This window comes from Nuphar pumila, chromosome 11 (assembly GCF_984573655.1).
Source record: "Nuphar pumila chromosome 11, dmNupPumi1.hap1.1, whole genome shotgun sequence".
NCBI classification, from domain to species: Eukaryota; Viridiplantae; Streptophyta; class Magnoliopsida; order Nymphaeales; family Nymphaeaceae; genus Nuphar; species Nuphar pumila.
This window is the reverse complement of record NC_143259.1, coordinates 109,155,240-109,170,654: the sequence shown is the minus strand read 5'-3', so window position 1 is coordinate 109,170,654 and position 15,415 is coordinate 109,155,240. Positions and strand designations below refer to the sequence as shown.

The 15,415-nt window shown below is 38.6% G+C and overlaps 1 protein-coding gene across 1 annotated transcript; it reads left to right on the top strand.

Moving 5' to 3' along the window:
• The first annotated feature begins 9,803 nt into the window (after nucleotides 1-9,803).
• Nucleotides 9,804-15,415, top strand: LOC149822779 (uncharacterized). The gene is made up of 3 exons (XM_089981258.1): nucleotides 9,804-9,941; nucleotides 10,079-10,236; nucleotides 14,941-15,415. Exons 1-3 carry the CDS (start codon nucleotides 9,867-9,869, stop codon nucleotides 15,035-15,037), a joined length of 330 nt encoding a protein of 109 aa, XP_089837384.1. The 5' UTR covers nucleotides 9,804-9,866; the 3' UTR covers nucleotides 15,038-15,415.

Genomic DNA, 15,415 nt, shown 5'->3' with positions numbered 1-15,415 from the left:
GCAGGCAAAGCAAAAAACTTTATATGTGATTCTATCATGAATGATATATGTTCTAAGGCAATAAAAAAACTCTATATGTGATTTTGGCATGCTCATATATGTTTTAAGGTAGTCAAAAAACTGAATATGTGATTATAACATGCTCATATGTGTTCTAAGGCAGTCAAAAAACTGAATATGTGATTATAGCATGCTCATATGTGTTCTAAGGCAGTCAAAAAAACTCTATATGTGATTCTATCATGCTCATATGTGCTCTAAGGCAGCAAAAAAACTCTATATGTGATTATAGCATGCTTATATGTGTTCTAAGGCAGCCAAAAAACTCTATATGTGATTCTATCATGCTCATATGTGCTCTAAGGTAGGAAAAAAGTTATATATGTGATTCGATTATGCTTATATGTGTTCTAAGGCAGACAAAAAACTGAATATGTGATTATACCTGAAAGGGACTTGCAATCGAAGATCCCCTATTCAGCACAAAATTGTTGAACTCATCTCGGAGAAAGGGGGCGACGGTGTCATGAAAGTAGTCATTCAGTATGTCCTTAATGATCTGACGTACATCATCACCGGAAAGAATAGGTTGCTGCTTGGAGCTTATGTCGGCAGAAGAAGTCTGTGAGCCGTAACTGGAAGAAGCAATAACTGGTGAAGTGTTCATATTACTCTCAAACCCGAACACGCGACCTTTTTAGGGTTCACCTGCTGCAGTCACCCATGCTGCAGGATCAAATGATGGATGCTGAGTAGCGTCATCGCCATATCGCTCTACCATCTGTTGCTCATATGCCTCCTACAAAATAATGTTTAAAGTATGCATTAATAATTAATGATAACATTATGATAATTTGCAAATTGCAACGATTATTAATAGAATAAATACATATCGTTGTCGTTCTCGCCTTCTCTGATACGAAGACTCCCATGGTCATCCGTTTATGTGTTTCAACAACCACATCCTTATATGGTACAATGCCTTCTTTTTCTGCTTCCTGCGAAGTTAAAGGACAAAAGATTTAATTCACAAGTTTGCAACAATACTTATAAAATCAATATTATATATTGATGAGTTACCATTTTCTTCAGGTGGCTCCCAAATGTCTTAGATTCACCTGTGTGTAGATGGGCTTCGGGCATTTTTGCTTGATTTTGTGCAGCCTTCGCAGAGCGATTTTGAAATGCATCTCCAGCCCACTCATCGCACATTTCATCCTAATAATCTCTTCTGATAGTAATAGGGTCATGGCTTTTCCACTGTAGTGGATCATCTATTACGCCAAATGTTTTTTTTGCTGCAGCCTTCATATTGTGCAGCATGTCTGCAAATCGATTGACAACCACCTTCTGTTACACCTTCCTTGCATCATTTTCTTCCACTGTATTGCGAAGCGATTCGAAGCCTACAAATATTTTCAAAAAGTTAGTAGACATTACTTAAAAAAATTAAATATGAAACACAGTAACTATGAGAAACAACTATATACCGTGAATGAGGACCACAATCTGTCTAACACCTCCTTTGGGTACTCTTTCCATTGAGCAACCGGTTCTGCTAGATGTTAAAGAAGTGAATTCCTAATCTCCCGTACTACTTCTTGTGGCTCAAACCTCGTGCTGCACATGAATTGGTACACAGTAAATATCAATATAAAATATTTATAAGATATGCAATAATTGAAAACAAAATACTTACAGTCGATTATCGATATACACTATTCAAATGAGTCTTCTTGTGCCAGACTGAGAAGACCCTGCTTCCTGTGTTGGCTCATGACTTGTGTGATCAACTGGTGTAGATGGGTTGTGTAGAGGCGAAACATCATCTGTAAAAAATATGTTAGAAATTCTGAGAATGCGCATTTGAACTAATCAAGTATCCAATTAGTTAAATGATATACCTATCACAAGAGCCCGTGAAGATGAAGGCTGAGCCTGGCTACTACTGGATGAGCGACCACTGTAACCTCCACGAACCATATTCTAACAAATAACATATGTCATACAATACATTCAAATAATTCACATCAAGTATTACAATACATTATACAATTTCACATGGAAGTCATAATCAAATTGAAAGTAACTACATGCAAGCATGAATACAATTACATCAAGCATTGCAATACATTGTAATCATTCATATCAAACAAATGACAAACATGTACCTACAACAAATACACTTCAATATCTCATTAACTACTACCATGCCTAGCATGGACTCCGTACTCCAAAAATAAGAACACTTCCATATTTATACATTAAAATCATGCCCAACATGATCTTCGAACTCCAACAAAGCAACCCTAAATATCAACAACTAAGTGAGTGTTGTGAACAATAAAGTGTTACATCTAATAAATTAAATAACATGTGATACACTTTCATCACTTACTCACCACGGGTATTTACCCGATTTGCATTGTTTTTGTCACTTACTTACCACAGGTGGCTAAGCACGAGCTGGTTCCGTTGAAAAATCTGCACAAAAAAACGCTGTTTTAAAATAAAGTCACCACAAAAAAAAAAGGTTGTTCCGGCAAGGGGTCGACTCCCCTGCTATTCCGGCAGGGGGTCGACCCCCTTACGGAACATAGGGGGTTAACTGACCCCCTGTTCGAGCAGGGGGTCGACCCCCAGCCTTTCCGCCAGTGAGTCGACCCCCTGCCGGAACAGCAGGGGGTCGCCCCCCTGCCGAAACAGCAGGGGGTCGCCCCCCTGCCTGAGCAGGCAGAGAGTCGACCCCCTGCCTGTTCCGGCAAGGGGTTAAACCTCTGCCAGGGTCGACCCCTTACCGAAAAACACGAGGGGGGGGGGGGTGTCGTTTATCTGTCTCCGGGCGGCGGGACTGGCGGACGGTGGGACCGACGAACGATGGGAGTGGCGAACAGCAGGGGTCGCCCCTTTGCCTGAGCAGGCAGAGGGTCGACCTCCTGCCGGAAAACGCGGGGGGGGGGGGGGGGGGGGGTCGTTTACCTGTCTTCGGGCGGCGGGACCGACGAACGGCGAACGGCGGGAGCGGCGAACGACGGGAGCAGTGAAAGAAGAAAATGAAAAGCTGTCTCGGATTAGGGTTATTCAAAAATTAGTGACGGATTAATTTCGTCTCAACGTAAATCAAATTTACGAAACGAGCGATAAACTATATTCTGTCGCCAAATCCGTCGCTAATTAGCGACGTCGCTAATTAGCGACGTCGCTAATTAGCGATGGAACAACTTTTGTCGCAAACGTCGTCACCAAATGGTGCGGCCGTAACGACAAAATAATATGTCACAAAATCTGTCGCTAATTAGCGACGGACTTGGCGACAGACTATATTTCGTCGCTATTTTCGTAAGCTTCATTCATTATAGCGACCGATGTTTTTCGCTCGTTAATCCGTCGCTAACTAGCGACAGAAATATTCTGTCGCTAAAGTTCGTTGCTAACAATGTATTTTCTTGTAGTGTGAATGTTCCTAATATTGCTCAAAATCTATTATTTGTGGGATAATTTACTGAAAATAATGATTGCATATTCATATTCACCCCATATTAATTCATTGTTAAGGATCGACAAACAAGCATAATAGGCCTGAAGGGTCTGAAAACCAGTGTGGGTCTATCCAATCAAAGTTACTCTCAAATGATGGCAGCCTATGCGGGACAGAAAACATCTTTGATCTATGGCACCAAAGGCTCGATCATGCCAATAAAAAGAGTATCTTTTTTCTAAATTCAAAAAATGATATTCTTGTTAGTAGGAATAATTGAATAAAAGTTTATGAAAGTTGCTTAGTTGGGAAAGCACACAAGCTTCCTTTTGGGCGCTTCATATCTTTTATGTCTCACCCTCTTGAACTACACACTGATGTATGTGGAGCAGCCCCGATTGCGTCTCGAGAAGGTTTTTGGTTTTATTTATTAATTGTAGATGACTTTTCTTGATTCTCGTGGTTTTTTCAATGAAAGTCAAATCTCAAGTCTTTGATTGCTTCAAGAATTTTAAAAACATTATTGAAAATCAAGTAGGATGTGTCATTAAGACTTTTCAATCTGATAATGGTGGTGAGCTCACCAGTCATGAGTTTGCAAACTTTCTTCAAACCCGTGAAATTTTTTAGAGGTTATCTTGCCCACACATTGCTAAGCATAATGAGCTAGTTAAACAAAATCGCAGGCACGTCGTGGAGACCCATGAAATAAGAGACTCCTTTCACTAACTTGCCTCAATGTAGTATTACTTGAAACCGAACCACCTCGGTCAAGAAAGAAAACCAAAATCTCAAATGGAGGTCCTGATTCAAAATCACACCTGACATCTTGTCCTGCCTCAGTCTCATTACAATGTGGTTTGTTCCAAATGGGACTACCGAATTAAACATGCAGATGACTCCATTGCTCACTACAAAGCTCAACTAGTCGTTAAGGGCTTTCACCAAGAGGAGGGTATTGAGTTTTTTGAGATGTATAGCCCCATTATCAAACCCACCACGATTCATCTGGTCCTTTCCCTTGTTGTCTCCTTTCATTGGTCCATTCATCAACTGGACTTCAACAATGCTTTCTTAAATGGATTTCTCTCAAAAGACATTTATATGATCCAACCTTCGGATTTTAAAAATAAGCACTCTCCTCACTATGTGTGCAAATTGGATCGAGCTATCTATGGGCTCAAATAAGTTTCTCGTGTCTGGTACCAATGGCTCAACTCTTATCTTGTTGCTAATGGCTCCTTGATATCTCAATCTAATGCATCACTATTCGTTCTTCAAGCCAATTAGATAATTCTTTATTTATTGGTCTATGTTGACAATATCATCATTATCGGCAACTCATCTTTAGCTATCCAACAACTCATTGCTTAACTTGGATCAGCATTCTCCATCAAAGATTTAGGGCTCTCAGTTATTTTCTTGGCATTGAAGTACTTCACTCTCAAGCATGCCTTCATATATGTCAGTGACTATACATTCTCAATAGTCTTTGGAAGGCCTTCATGGCTGAAGCCAAGCCCATGACCACTCCTATGAGCTCATCATTGAAGCTCACCAAAGATGACTTTCCTCCCTTTCATGATGCTACACTTTATCGCAACATTGCCCGTGGTCTTCGGTACCTCACCATCACTCATCCATATGTTGTGTTTGCAGTCAACAAAGTATGCCAATACATGCACTTACCCACGATAGCTCACTGATTTGTTGTCAAATGCATCTTGCATTATCTCAAGCACACCATTAATTAATCATAGACTTTTGTTTAAACTGTCTAACTCTACACAACTTGTTGCTTATTTATATGGTGACTAGGCTAGCTTCCCAGACGATCGTAAATCAACAGGTGAATTTATGGTGTTCCTTGGCCCAAATGTTGTCTCATGATCATCTTGCAAACAGAAAACTGTGGCTCGATTCAACACTGAAGCCGAGTACATTGGTGTGATAATATTGGCTCAAGGCACTACTTAGTGAGCTTGGTTTTCCATCTCAATCACCACCTATACATTGGTGTGATCATATTGGCACATTGTACCTAGCTGCAAACTTGGTATTTATTGCTTGAACCATTCTTGTGAAAATAGACTTCCACTTTGTTCGTGACCATATCAGCAAAGGTCACATTCAAGTTCACTCCATCTCCTCTAGTTGATGGTATAACATAGCCTCTCCTTCTTGCCAAATTTGCTGCTATTTGTACCAAGTTCAACATGTGCGACCCCACGCTGAGCTTGTAGGGATGTGTTGAGGAAACCAAACTGCATCCAACACGAAAGTGTTGGACTCTATCCAACTAAATAAGACAAATGAAGAAAGGAATCCCGACTCTTGTGGGTTGCAACCAACTCAATGCATTATCAGGAAACGAAAAGGAGCGTGATCTCATTTTGATCAATGTCTCCACATTTGAAATCTGATAATCTCTTTGTTTTCATGTATTATTACGTCTATCCAAACGACGCATCCTTGTAACCAACATTCAATATATATTATTGTTTCTCATCTCACGGTATACAAGTGAGTCTTGAGAGTTCTTTACTGTTTTCATTTCTCTTTCAGAAGGGACTCAATCCCACATGTTTTTGTATCCCACTATTGAATTGATTTGAAAATTTGTGTGCAAAATCTTTGAGAAGAATAGAGTCCCTCACATTCATTTTATTTCGGAGTTGAAATGGTGGAAGTGGTTCAAGCCTTGCTGGGATATTGCATTCCACATAGTCTGATGAAATATCTGAAAATTGAAGAATGCATCCTATCACCAGGGAGTGTTGTCAAGTAAATCATTAATAACTAATCTCGTTTGGGCATCTTGCATAGAACAATTCACTATGATTGATTGGACGGTATCTTAGAGGAGCTATATATCCCTTGTTTGCCAAAACAAATTTGATAGTTGATAATTTTTTGTTAAGATGATTCCAGTTCGCTGGCAGTCAGATTTGCTTTGTGCTCCTTTATAAGCAATGACCTTCTCTCATTTCTTGTTTATTCTAGAGACAAAGTTTTATTCTTGGGAGTGGGAGGAAGATACCCTCAAATTCTGCTTTTGTTGAAAAAGAATGTCTACCTTTGTTAAGGTTCATTCGGAAAGAAATTGCTATGTAGCTTAAAGCACTAACCACAAATCGCTGATCCACAAAACTCTAAACAGTTGAATCGTCGTTCTGTGAGGACTCTTCTACAAGTTGCTATCCAGCGAATACTCCAAAATGTCTTCAAGAAGATCAAGCATTATGCTTGAAAATTCTGCCACGATAATAAATATGCATCGAATGATACCATAAATGATCAGATGATCCATAGGAAAACCTAATATAATTCGGTGAGGACTGCTATATAAGGTCATCATACATCAGCCCCTGTGCTAAGTTTGTCTAATACTTTCGTTTATGATGGTGTTTTGCTTAAAGGGCCATTGTTCGTCATGGGTTATGTTCTTTTCTTTGTTAGGCCACCAAATAATTTATTATGAAAAAATAAGCCACCAGATTTAGTATTTTTTGAAGATCTTTTGTAATTTTTTATTCGTTAATATAAATTGGTAACCCCTCAACGTTCTTTTCAAAAAAAGGCTAGACCTCTGACGGTTGGACCATATAGGCCGGGTACAGTTTATGAACTTTTATACTTAACTCAAGTCCAACCAAATTTCGATGAAGATCACTGCATTATAAAAATACTAAAATAATATTAAAAACAACTTAAGCATTTTTTTATTTATTTAAAAATATGAAGTGGGTTCTTTTGTATCGATTTTCCGTCGACACATATGCGATTCAGACTGATACTGGCAACATTGCATGAGGGCACCTCACTTTTCTAAGACGACGAGAGAGTGTCTTTTTTTTTATATAAAGAAAGTTGGGGTTAGGTAGACCACCACGGCACCACCCCACCATATATAGAACTCATACCATTGGGTTTTGAACTTGCAACGTCCCAATACAAGGTGACGTGCATTAATTGCTCCTACCAAACAAGAGGTGCCCCTTTTGGTTACGAGAGAGTTTAATTGCACCACTAGTGCATATGACACTGCACTAAAAGAGTATGTCTGTTGCCAATGCATGAGAGAAAGACTCTCGAAGAGTATAACAACAAAAATAATTTACTATTCAAAAAATATAATAAAATGCATTTCATCATCGGAGTCAGCCATCATCACTGTCGGAGTCGGCCAGGTGAGTTCAAACCCATATATGTTTTGAGGTGTGGGTATGGGTCCGGACTCGGATCCTATCGGGTTTGCTATAAGAAAAACCATACCCGGATCCTATAAAGATTACTTGACCAGACGAGGTCCATACCCCGTAAAATATTAGTTTTTTTTATTTTTTATATTAAAAAATCACAGGTCTTAATTGGAACTTGGGTAGGACATGAGTCTAGTTTGAAATTTTACAAACCATACCCAGCTCATATACTAATCGGACCCGTTGGGTTCTACCCAGTTTCTAATCGGACCTTTTTTTTTTATCACCAAACCTTGATCCTATAGGGTTTGGTAGGGGATGGGTCTGGCTCAAACCCGACCCATTGACACCAGTGGCTCGAGTTCGTATAACCGGCCAGCTGAGCCACGCGTCGGTCGTTTGGCTTAAACGAGTCAAGACCTAACACATGGTTTTCAGCTCAGCTTGCATGGCTCCTATAGATAAAATATATATTTCTTTGTATAATATATACTTTAAGCATAATATATAAACAAAAAAATGAATGAAAAAATATATAAAATATGAATCACTAAGTGTAACGAGTATGGACCTAAGTCTAGTTCATCTAATGCTTATCTCATCTACGAAAGGTCTGATCGAACCTATATATGACCTGATATTGAACCTCTTAGTCGGATCCAAGTATGAATCTAACCATTTTGGTGGGCTTTCGACTTGTTTCACCTAGTGTTATGCAAACCACAAGGAAAAGATAAAAATAACAAGATAAAACACAATATTTACGTGGTTTGGTACTCAGGCTATAACCCGCGCGGGAGAACAAGGAGTAAGAAATCCACTAGCAGGTCCAAACCCGGCGAGGCTGGGCGGGGCCCCGTATCCACCCGGTCCACTGCTAGTCTATCGAGACCATTGGCAGTTCGACTTTCCAAGCAATCGAATTTCATCCTAAGATGTTTGTTAATCCTCACCCAAACCGAGGATCTTGTAACTTTGTGGGATTCCAAATCCTGAGAATTTTTATCCAGATGGGAAAACACATCCTAAGGTGAGCGCTCCTGTACCCTTTTTCATTCTTTGATAACCTCTTTGCTGGTTTCCTTTTATTTCAGCAATCCCATCCCCATTGTTTGTGTCTGTGTTGGTGCCTTTTCTTCTTCTTCTTCTTTTTTCCCAAATCTTCTCTCCCCTCATTTTCAGCGTCCCATTTCGATTCTCAAAACCCACAAATTTGTTGTATATGGGAGTCTTTGTGAAAATCTCAATAAACCCTTGAAACCCAAAATTTTCTCCGTTGTAGTATCTCCATCCTCTTGCAGGTTTGCTTTCTAGATTTCTAAAATGTTCTTCGCAACTATTCGTAGTGGATTTTCTGTAAGGAAAGTTTTGCAAATTGTATCCATGTTTCTCTGTTTGTTTCTCTACTTTTCTGGTTTTGTTCTTCTACTGTCAAACTCTGATCACATGCTCGAAGATAAAAGTTGGTCTCGAGAGCTTGACGTTGCTGCATATCACCATCATCTTATATTTAGTCATCATCTATATGGTTGAATTGGTTGTGCTGTTTTGGAGTTGGAAGTTTGCTAGAAACTATACCGAAACGTTTTCTGTTCCATGGTCCAATTTCAATCATTTATATGCAAAAAGAAGCAAGTAGAAAGCGCCTTTTATTCAGCGTAGTTGGGATTTTTCATTGGTTAATTTATGTTGTTTGGTAGTTGGAACATTTGCTAGAAATTATTCTGAATGTCATCCTATCCGTGGTTGAATTTCAATCATTTCATTGAAAAAAACCAAAAACGAAAAAATGCTGTTTTTTTCGCATGACCTTGATGCAGCATTGTGGTTATCTAATGAACCTGAGTTTGTTTCCCACATTTTAAGATCTCAATGATATCTGAACTTCCATCTTGAATTGTTAGAGAAGAATAATTGGTACATTGTGTTTTTACATGGCTTTTCGTAGTAGTCTCTGTTCCTGCAGAGACCTTCTTTCATTGCAGATTTACTAGTACATGATTTTGGATGTAACATTTTCCTTTTTATTGTTATTCTTTTCTAAGGTGTACTATTTATTGAATCTGTGTGGATGCTCAAGAAAATCAAGAATTGATATTGTTGGAATCATTGATAAGAGCTCAAATGTCATGGCAGAAAGCAGATATATGGATATGATTATGGAATTCTAATTTAAAAACTTCTGAATGGAGCAAGCTTCTCGAAACAACGTACCTACAGCAGAAGCAGTACTTTTGGGTGCTCTGGCTTCTGGTGTCAATGTATGGACATTTCCTCCATATTGATTCACACTTCACATCTTTATGAATAAGTTTCATCATGTCGAATTGTAACAATTTGATGATGTGTTTCTTTTCTTTTTTCATCTTTGCTAAGATCATGCTCATTTTGTTTGCAGGCTTCAACTTGGTCTGTTATTAAGGTGGTATTTTTGTCACTCGGTGTGTGCTTTGCTACTATGCTGTTTCTAGCATTCACATCAGATGACCCGAGTTTGATTTTGCATGTTCTCGTACTTGTTGGTCTTGGTGCACTTCTGTTTATTCTCCTGAATTGGTAAGCACTGGTTCTACTTTTAGCTAGTGTTCTTGAACTGGTATAAGATGCTCCCTTCATTTTCCTATGCAATCTTAGTTAATTTAGTCTTGATCTCTCGTTTGGTTTCATAATTCCTTCTTTGATGCTTAAGAACTTGTGAGTGGATCTGACATCCTCTCTATAATTTTATATAAGAATTTCTGACACATTAGTTCAGATAGCCTGTAGGACATGACCTTAAGTAGTTGAGTTTGGTCCATCATAACCATCTTGGATGCACTACTTTATGGAGCTTCTGTCACTATTGTTGAATTACAAGGAAATATTTTTTCCATGGAATTCACAAGCAATTTTAATCTGCGGAATAAAATGGAGTTGTGTGCCAAATTTATGGGCTGATAGGACGCATTAGGAGATACTGTAGTGATACCACAAACTTGATCTAGGACAATAATTTGCTGCGGACATACATGTTGTTCTGCACAATAATGCAGATCTGCAAGGCAGCATTAGCCAGGAGATATTTATTGAATGGATTCTAGGCCTTGAAAATCGGTTGGTTTACAATCCAAAAGGAGAACACCTTTAAGATCCGGTTACTAGTATTCCAGGTTAACTTATGCTTACTGGATTAAGAATTGTTGATCAAACTGTAAATTAGGGTATCTGCTGATGTAGAACACCATTTCTTAGGTTAAGGTTATTTTGGTCAATTTTCATTAGCGATAGAAGCAATATTCTAACATCATGGGAAACCCAGGAACCAACCTAATCGATCAATTTTGCATATGGTATTGGTTTCCCATTGGTTAGACAGATTGAATACTTGGAAATGTAAAGAAGGGAGTTTTGGCAGATATTATTTTCTCATTAACTAAATTGGATTTGAGGATACATGCTGTTTACAATATAATAAGTGGCAGGAATAACTTCTAATAAAGACTAATAGCATATGCTACTGATAGATTGCGTGCACAATCAAAAGTATCTTATGTACAATTAAATGCCTCTCCTCAGACTCTATTTGCTGACAGAGAGGGCAATGAGAGTTTGGATAACTAGTCAGAGAGGCAAGGCAGAGTAATACTGAAGAAAGCAAATTGTTCTGGTAGTGGACTTCTGATGAGCCACATAATATGCTTGTGAAATAGTTCCTTGGCAACATAGCATTTTGTTGCCGAAATGAAGAAGGATGTGGGGTAGAAGCATACCCATATCAAACATGCCAGTCAACAAAAAGCCTGCACTAGGCTACAATTCCTCTGGTTGTTTGACCACAACATCAAATATAGGCAACATCATACAGAAATGAAAGAGCGATCCTCTGCTTCAAGTTTAACATGAAAGAAAGGTGTGAATCTATGGTAGAATTCTTATTCAAGGTGGTTTCAGTGAAACACGATAGAGCCAGCGGTGTAGGCACATTATTTGAGGAAGTCTGTGTGAGAAATAATGTAAATGATTAGGTATCCTTATTGTATGGTTTATAATATAGCTGCAAGTGATGACTGATCACTGTTGACCTTATTGATCTGTCTAAACACGGGGATACCACCAGTGAAACCCATCAACCAACAAGAAAGTGTCTGATCTACCCATCAGAGCTCAAAAGTTGGCTATGTATCTTATTTAGCATGCTGGCTTGGTCACCTAAATGTTTGATATACTGCATACTTGATGATAAGGGTCACAACTTTAATTGTCATACATAAGTTTTTCTTCTTGCATCAATTTGAGAGAACATTGACAAATGCCAATAATATTTACTACTTGAGCTGATATCTCGTCATAATCAGTATTCTTCTTTGCAAAGCATCTTTCCCTCCAAAAGCACCTTCTTATGCTCCAATGTCAAGTTTACCTTCGTTGTGTTGTATCAATGATGATCATCATTCTTCTTCTATCAAGGAAGAAGAACCTTTTTAAATCAACAAAGTTCTTGTGCATTGCTTGCTGCCAGTGATACACAAATGCACTTTTGTAACTGAGACTGAGGAAAAGTTGTAAATAGAAAAATGGAGTGCATGATATCGAGTTGTGAAGAATCACAAGTAACAAGCCATGCTGTAGTGTCAAATTTTTGTGAAAAATGTTGTACGCTTTGTGATGGATCTATATTGAAAAGTTGCCATAACAGAGCGAGAGATATTAATAGCTTTATCCTGAGTAGCGCTTGGTCAAGAATTAAGTCCTTTAGAAGTGATATGAAGAAAGACCGATATGCTGCCAATTGGAAACAAAGTCAAGATAGGACAATTGACTTCAATCAGCATCTTTTACAATGTGATCATATTTGCTTGTATTGATTTACTTCTGTCTTGTGATTCTATGTAATTTTTTCCTGTTTCCTCCAACGGTTGGTGCACACTCAATCAAGCATACTGAACACATTTACGAGGTTAGATTGAGTCAAACCAACTTCCATCATGGAGTCCCCAACTTGATTATGAGTACAATCGATTATGTATAAAGCTTGTGAGCAGATTCATCTCTGATGTAAGCCTAATCCAGTATGTCTCTGCACAACTTCACTAGCTAGATAAGAGGTAACGTTGTAAAACCTTTTCAGCTATCAGTGTCCTCTCTCGGTGATTGTACTCCATCCTGGTTGAAATCTGATAAATGTTTTCCTTAATTGTGAAATGCACCAGCTCTTTATATTGTGGTTGATGCACTTATATATTCAGTTTCAAGCTTGCCATGGTTTCTTCTCAAAATCTGGTATTGTCCTCTTCATAGCATTTGAGGGTTTTGAAGCATGTTTTACTATTTGATTGATAGTTATGCCTGCTAAACAAGCTAAGAAGAATAGCTTAGCGAGAAGGCTATTCATTTTGTCCTAAGTTTGAAAAAATTGCTCTCCTTGCAAATATATTCATTAGGATTGGAGAATAATCGTTTGTGACACCAAGGGACTGTCTGGATTACACCTTTTTGAAAACCCAATTTGTTTTAACCAGATCTGATGGTAAATTTTTTTGGATCTTGCTTTTGAACAATATTGGCGTTTGATGATTAGTTTTCCTAAATTTTTGTTTGTTCGTCACTGACCCTTCAAATAAAATCTCTCTCTCTCTCTGCTTCATTATCGTCTTTGGCATCCTTTTCATAGTTATTATTTGGACATGAGGTGGATGGAAAAGAAAATTTGCCCATGTTGGATGGCTTATTCCTACCATTCTCCATGCAATTCCCTGGATAGAAAATGTTCTGAAAACCTTGGAACCCATTTCTATCCAAGGTTTTCAGGGGTTTGCAGCATTTTCTATCTACAGATGCTAGAAAATTCTGGAGAGGGTAATTATCCCGTGCCAAGTAACAGTGCAACACTATAATTTCAAAAAACTTGGGTGAGGGGGGCGCGTGTATATATATATATATATATATATGTATATATATATATTTATAAACGCATTTACAATTATATAAGTTTTCAAGTTTTTTGTTATTTTATACATATGTTATATAGGTTCACGTGGGGTACAACATGGGTACCTTGAGGTTCAGAAGCACCCATGTTAGATCGGTATCATCTGATATGAATGGCACCATTTCCTGCATTCTCCATCGTCTCTGTGGTGGGATGGGTTCAGGGAACCTGACATGGAGAAGGGTAATGGTGTATGAAGGCAGAATTAGAGAAATATGTAGATAAAGCAGTATAAAACGGGCCTTCTGAATTATTTTCTGAAAACTAAATCTTCTAATTTTTCAAACTTGCAGTTTTAAAGGGAAATCTTCTTTTCTCTTGGAAGATTTTCCTTGGTGGTGTCAGCAGCAGACCTTGAAAAATGAAAAAATTATTTGCCTGGCCTCATTTGGGGCATCAGCTCAATAGCTCCAAAGTTTCTCTAAAATGGCACAGTCACTTTTGCTTCTTTTTCTCTCTCTCTTTTTTATCATAAGCACCTAGTTTGAAATAATTCATTTGCGAAAACACCATTTTGTGCATCAGCCAAATAGCCCCAGCATTTCTCTATCATGGCACTAAGTTGGTAGCCTTTCATCTTTCCGTGAGCACCTTAGCTTACCTAGCTAAGCGATTCATCAGTACGTGCTGAACATTTGACAGTTTGCCTGTGATTATGCTAGGGCCAGTAAATAGGTCAGACTGTGAATGTGGATCAATCTCTGTCTCTGAATATCAAGATCCAGGGACCCGGTGTAGGGACTATTTAATTGCGAGATCTAGATTCGAATCTGTGAAAGATGAAGGTGTCGAATCAACTTGTATTTGTTGTCATATTCCAGAAAATCGAGCTTGGTCCTGATTCAGACCTCAAAAAGAAGTCTCACATGTTGGTCTCTAGCTTGTAGGATCTGTGTCCAGGCCTCCAGGGAGCACCTGGACTTGGTCTACATCTGACACATTCAGTCAGGATGTGTGTAGAGCACCAAATGTGGAAGTCTCCTCCTGCGAGTGAGTGTTTAGAGAGAGAGAGAGAGTCATGCTTTTTGGATAACTAGAGTGCCTGAGATTGTCAATCTGGTTTGGGTGTTGCAAAGTGGCTGTTCTTTGCTCCTTTCCTGAATTGGTCACCGGGTTATTGACTGTAAGAATTTTCAAAATAGTTCCATCAGAAACCAATTGCTATAGAAAAATGTTGTCACATCAGATTCAGAATTCTCAAGTTTTTTCAGATGTAAGAGAGTAAAAGATAAATAACCTCAGATTATGTTGGTTTATGTTCAGTCACAGCAATTATTTCTGATTTTCTACAGGTTTCTTTCACAGACGGGTCTGGTGTCTGTTGAACAACAGATGGCAGAGATGGGTATGTCAGCAAATGAGCAGACTGAGCAAATAAAGCAAGATTAGGAGGATATTTTTTGTTTCAGCGACCACTTAAGCAAATAAGCTCAAAGGAGTCATCTTATTTCACATCAGAAAATGCACATCATTTTGATTGACACAGGAGTCTTCAGCCCAACACCGATAACGTGTTATTACACATGGAATAAACTCAAAGAAAAGGCATTATACCCACATTTATGTCTACATGGTTGTGCTCTGCTCTAACTCAGCCTTCTTTTCCTTCCTTTTCCTTGGGTTTGCTCTTCTTGGTCTTCATGAAGCAGAAACATGAGCAGCAGGGGCACTGGAAGAGGAACTTCATCTCTGCTTGGTTCTTGCTTCTCTCACCACCGACTCCAATTCCTGTCCATCTGTTTTTGTTTGCCCCTTAGCATTAACCTC

Coding starts and splice junctions, on each gene's coding strand:
- LOC149822779 (XM_089981258.1), top strand. CDS start 9,867: ATGGAGCAAGCTTCTCGAAACAACGTACCTACAGCAGAAGCAGTACTT. Junction 9,942..10,078: donor CTCTGGCTTCTGGTGTCAAT/GTATGGACATTT, acceptor TTTTGTTTGCAG/GCTTCAACTTGGTCTGTTAT. Junction 10,237..14,940: donor CTGTTTATTCTCCTGAATTG/GTAAGCACTGGT, acceptor GATTTTCTACAG/GTTTCTTTCACAGACGGGTC.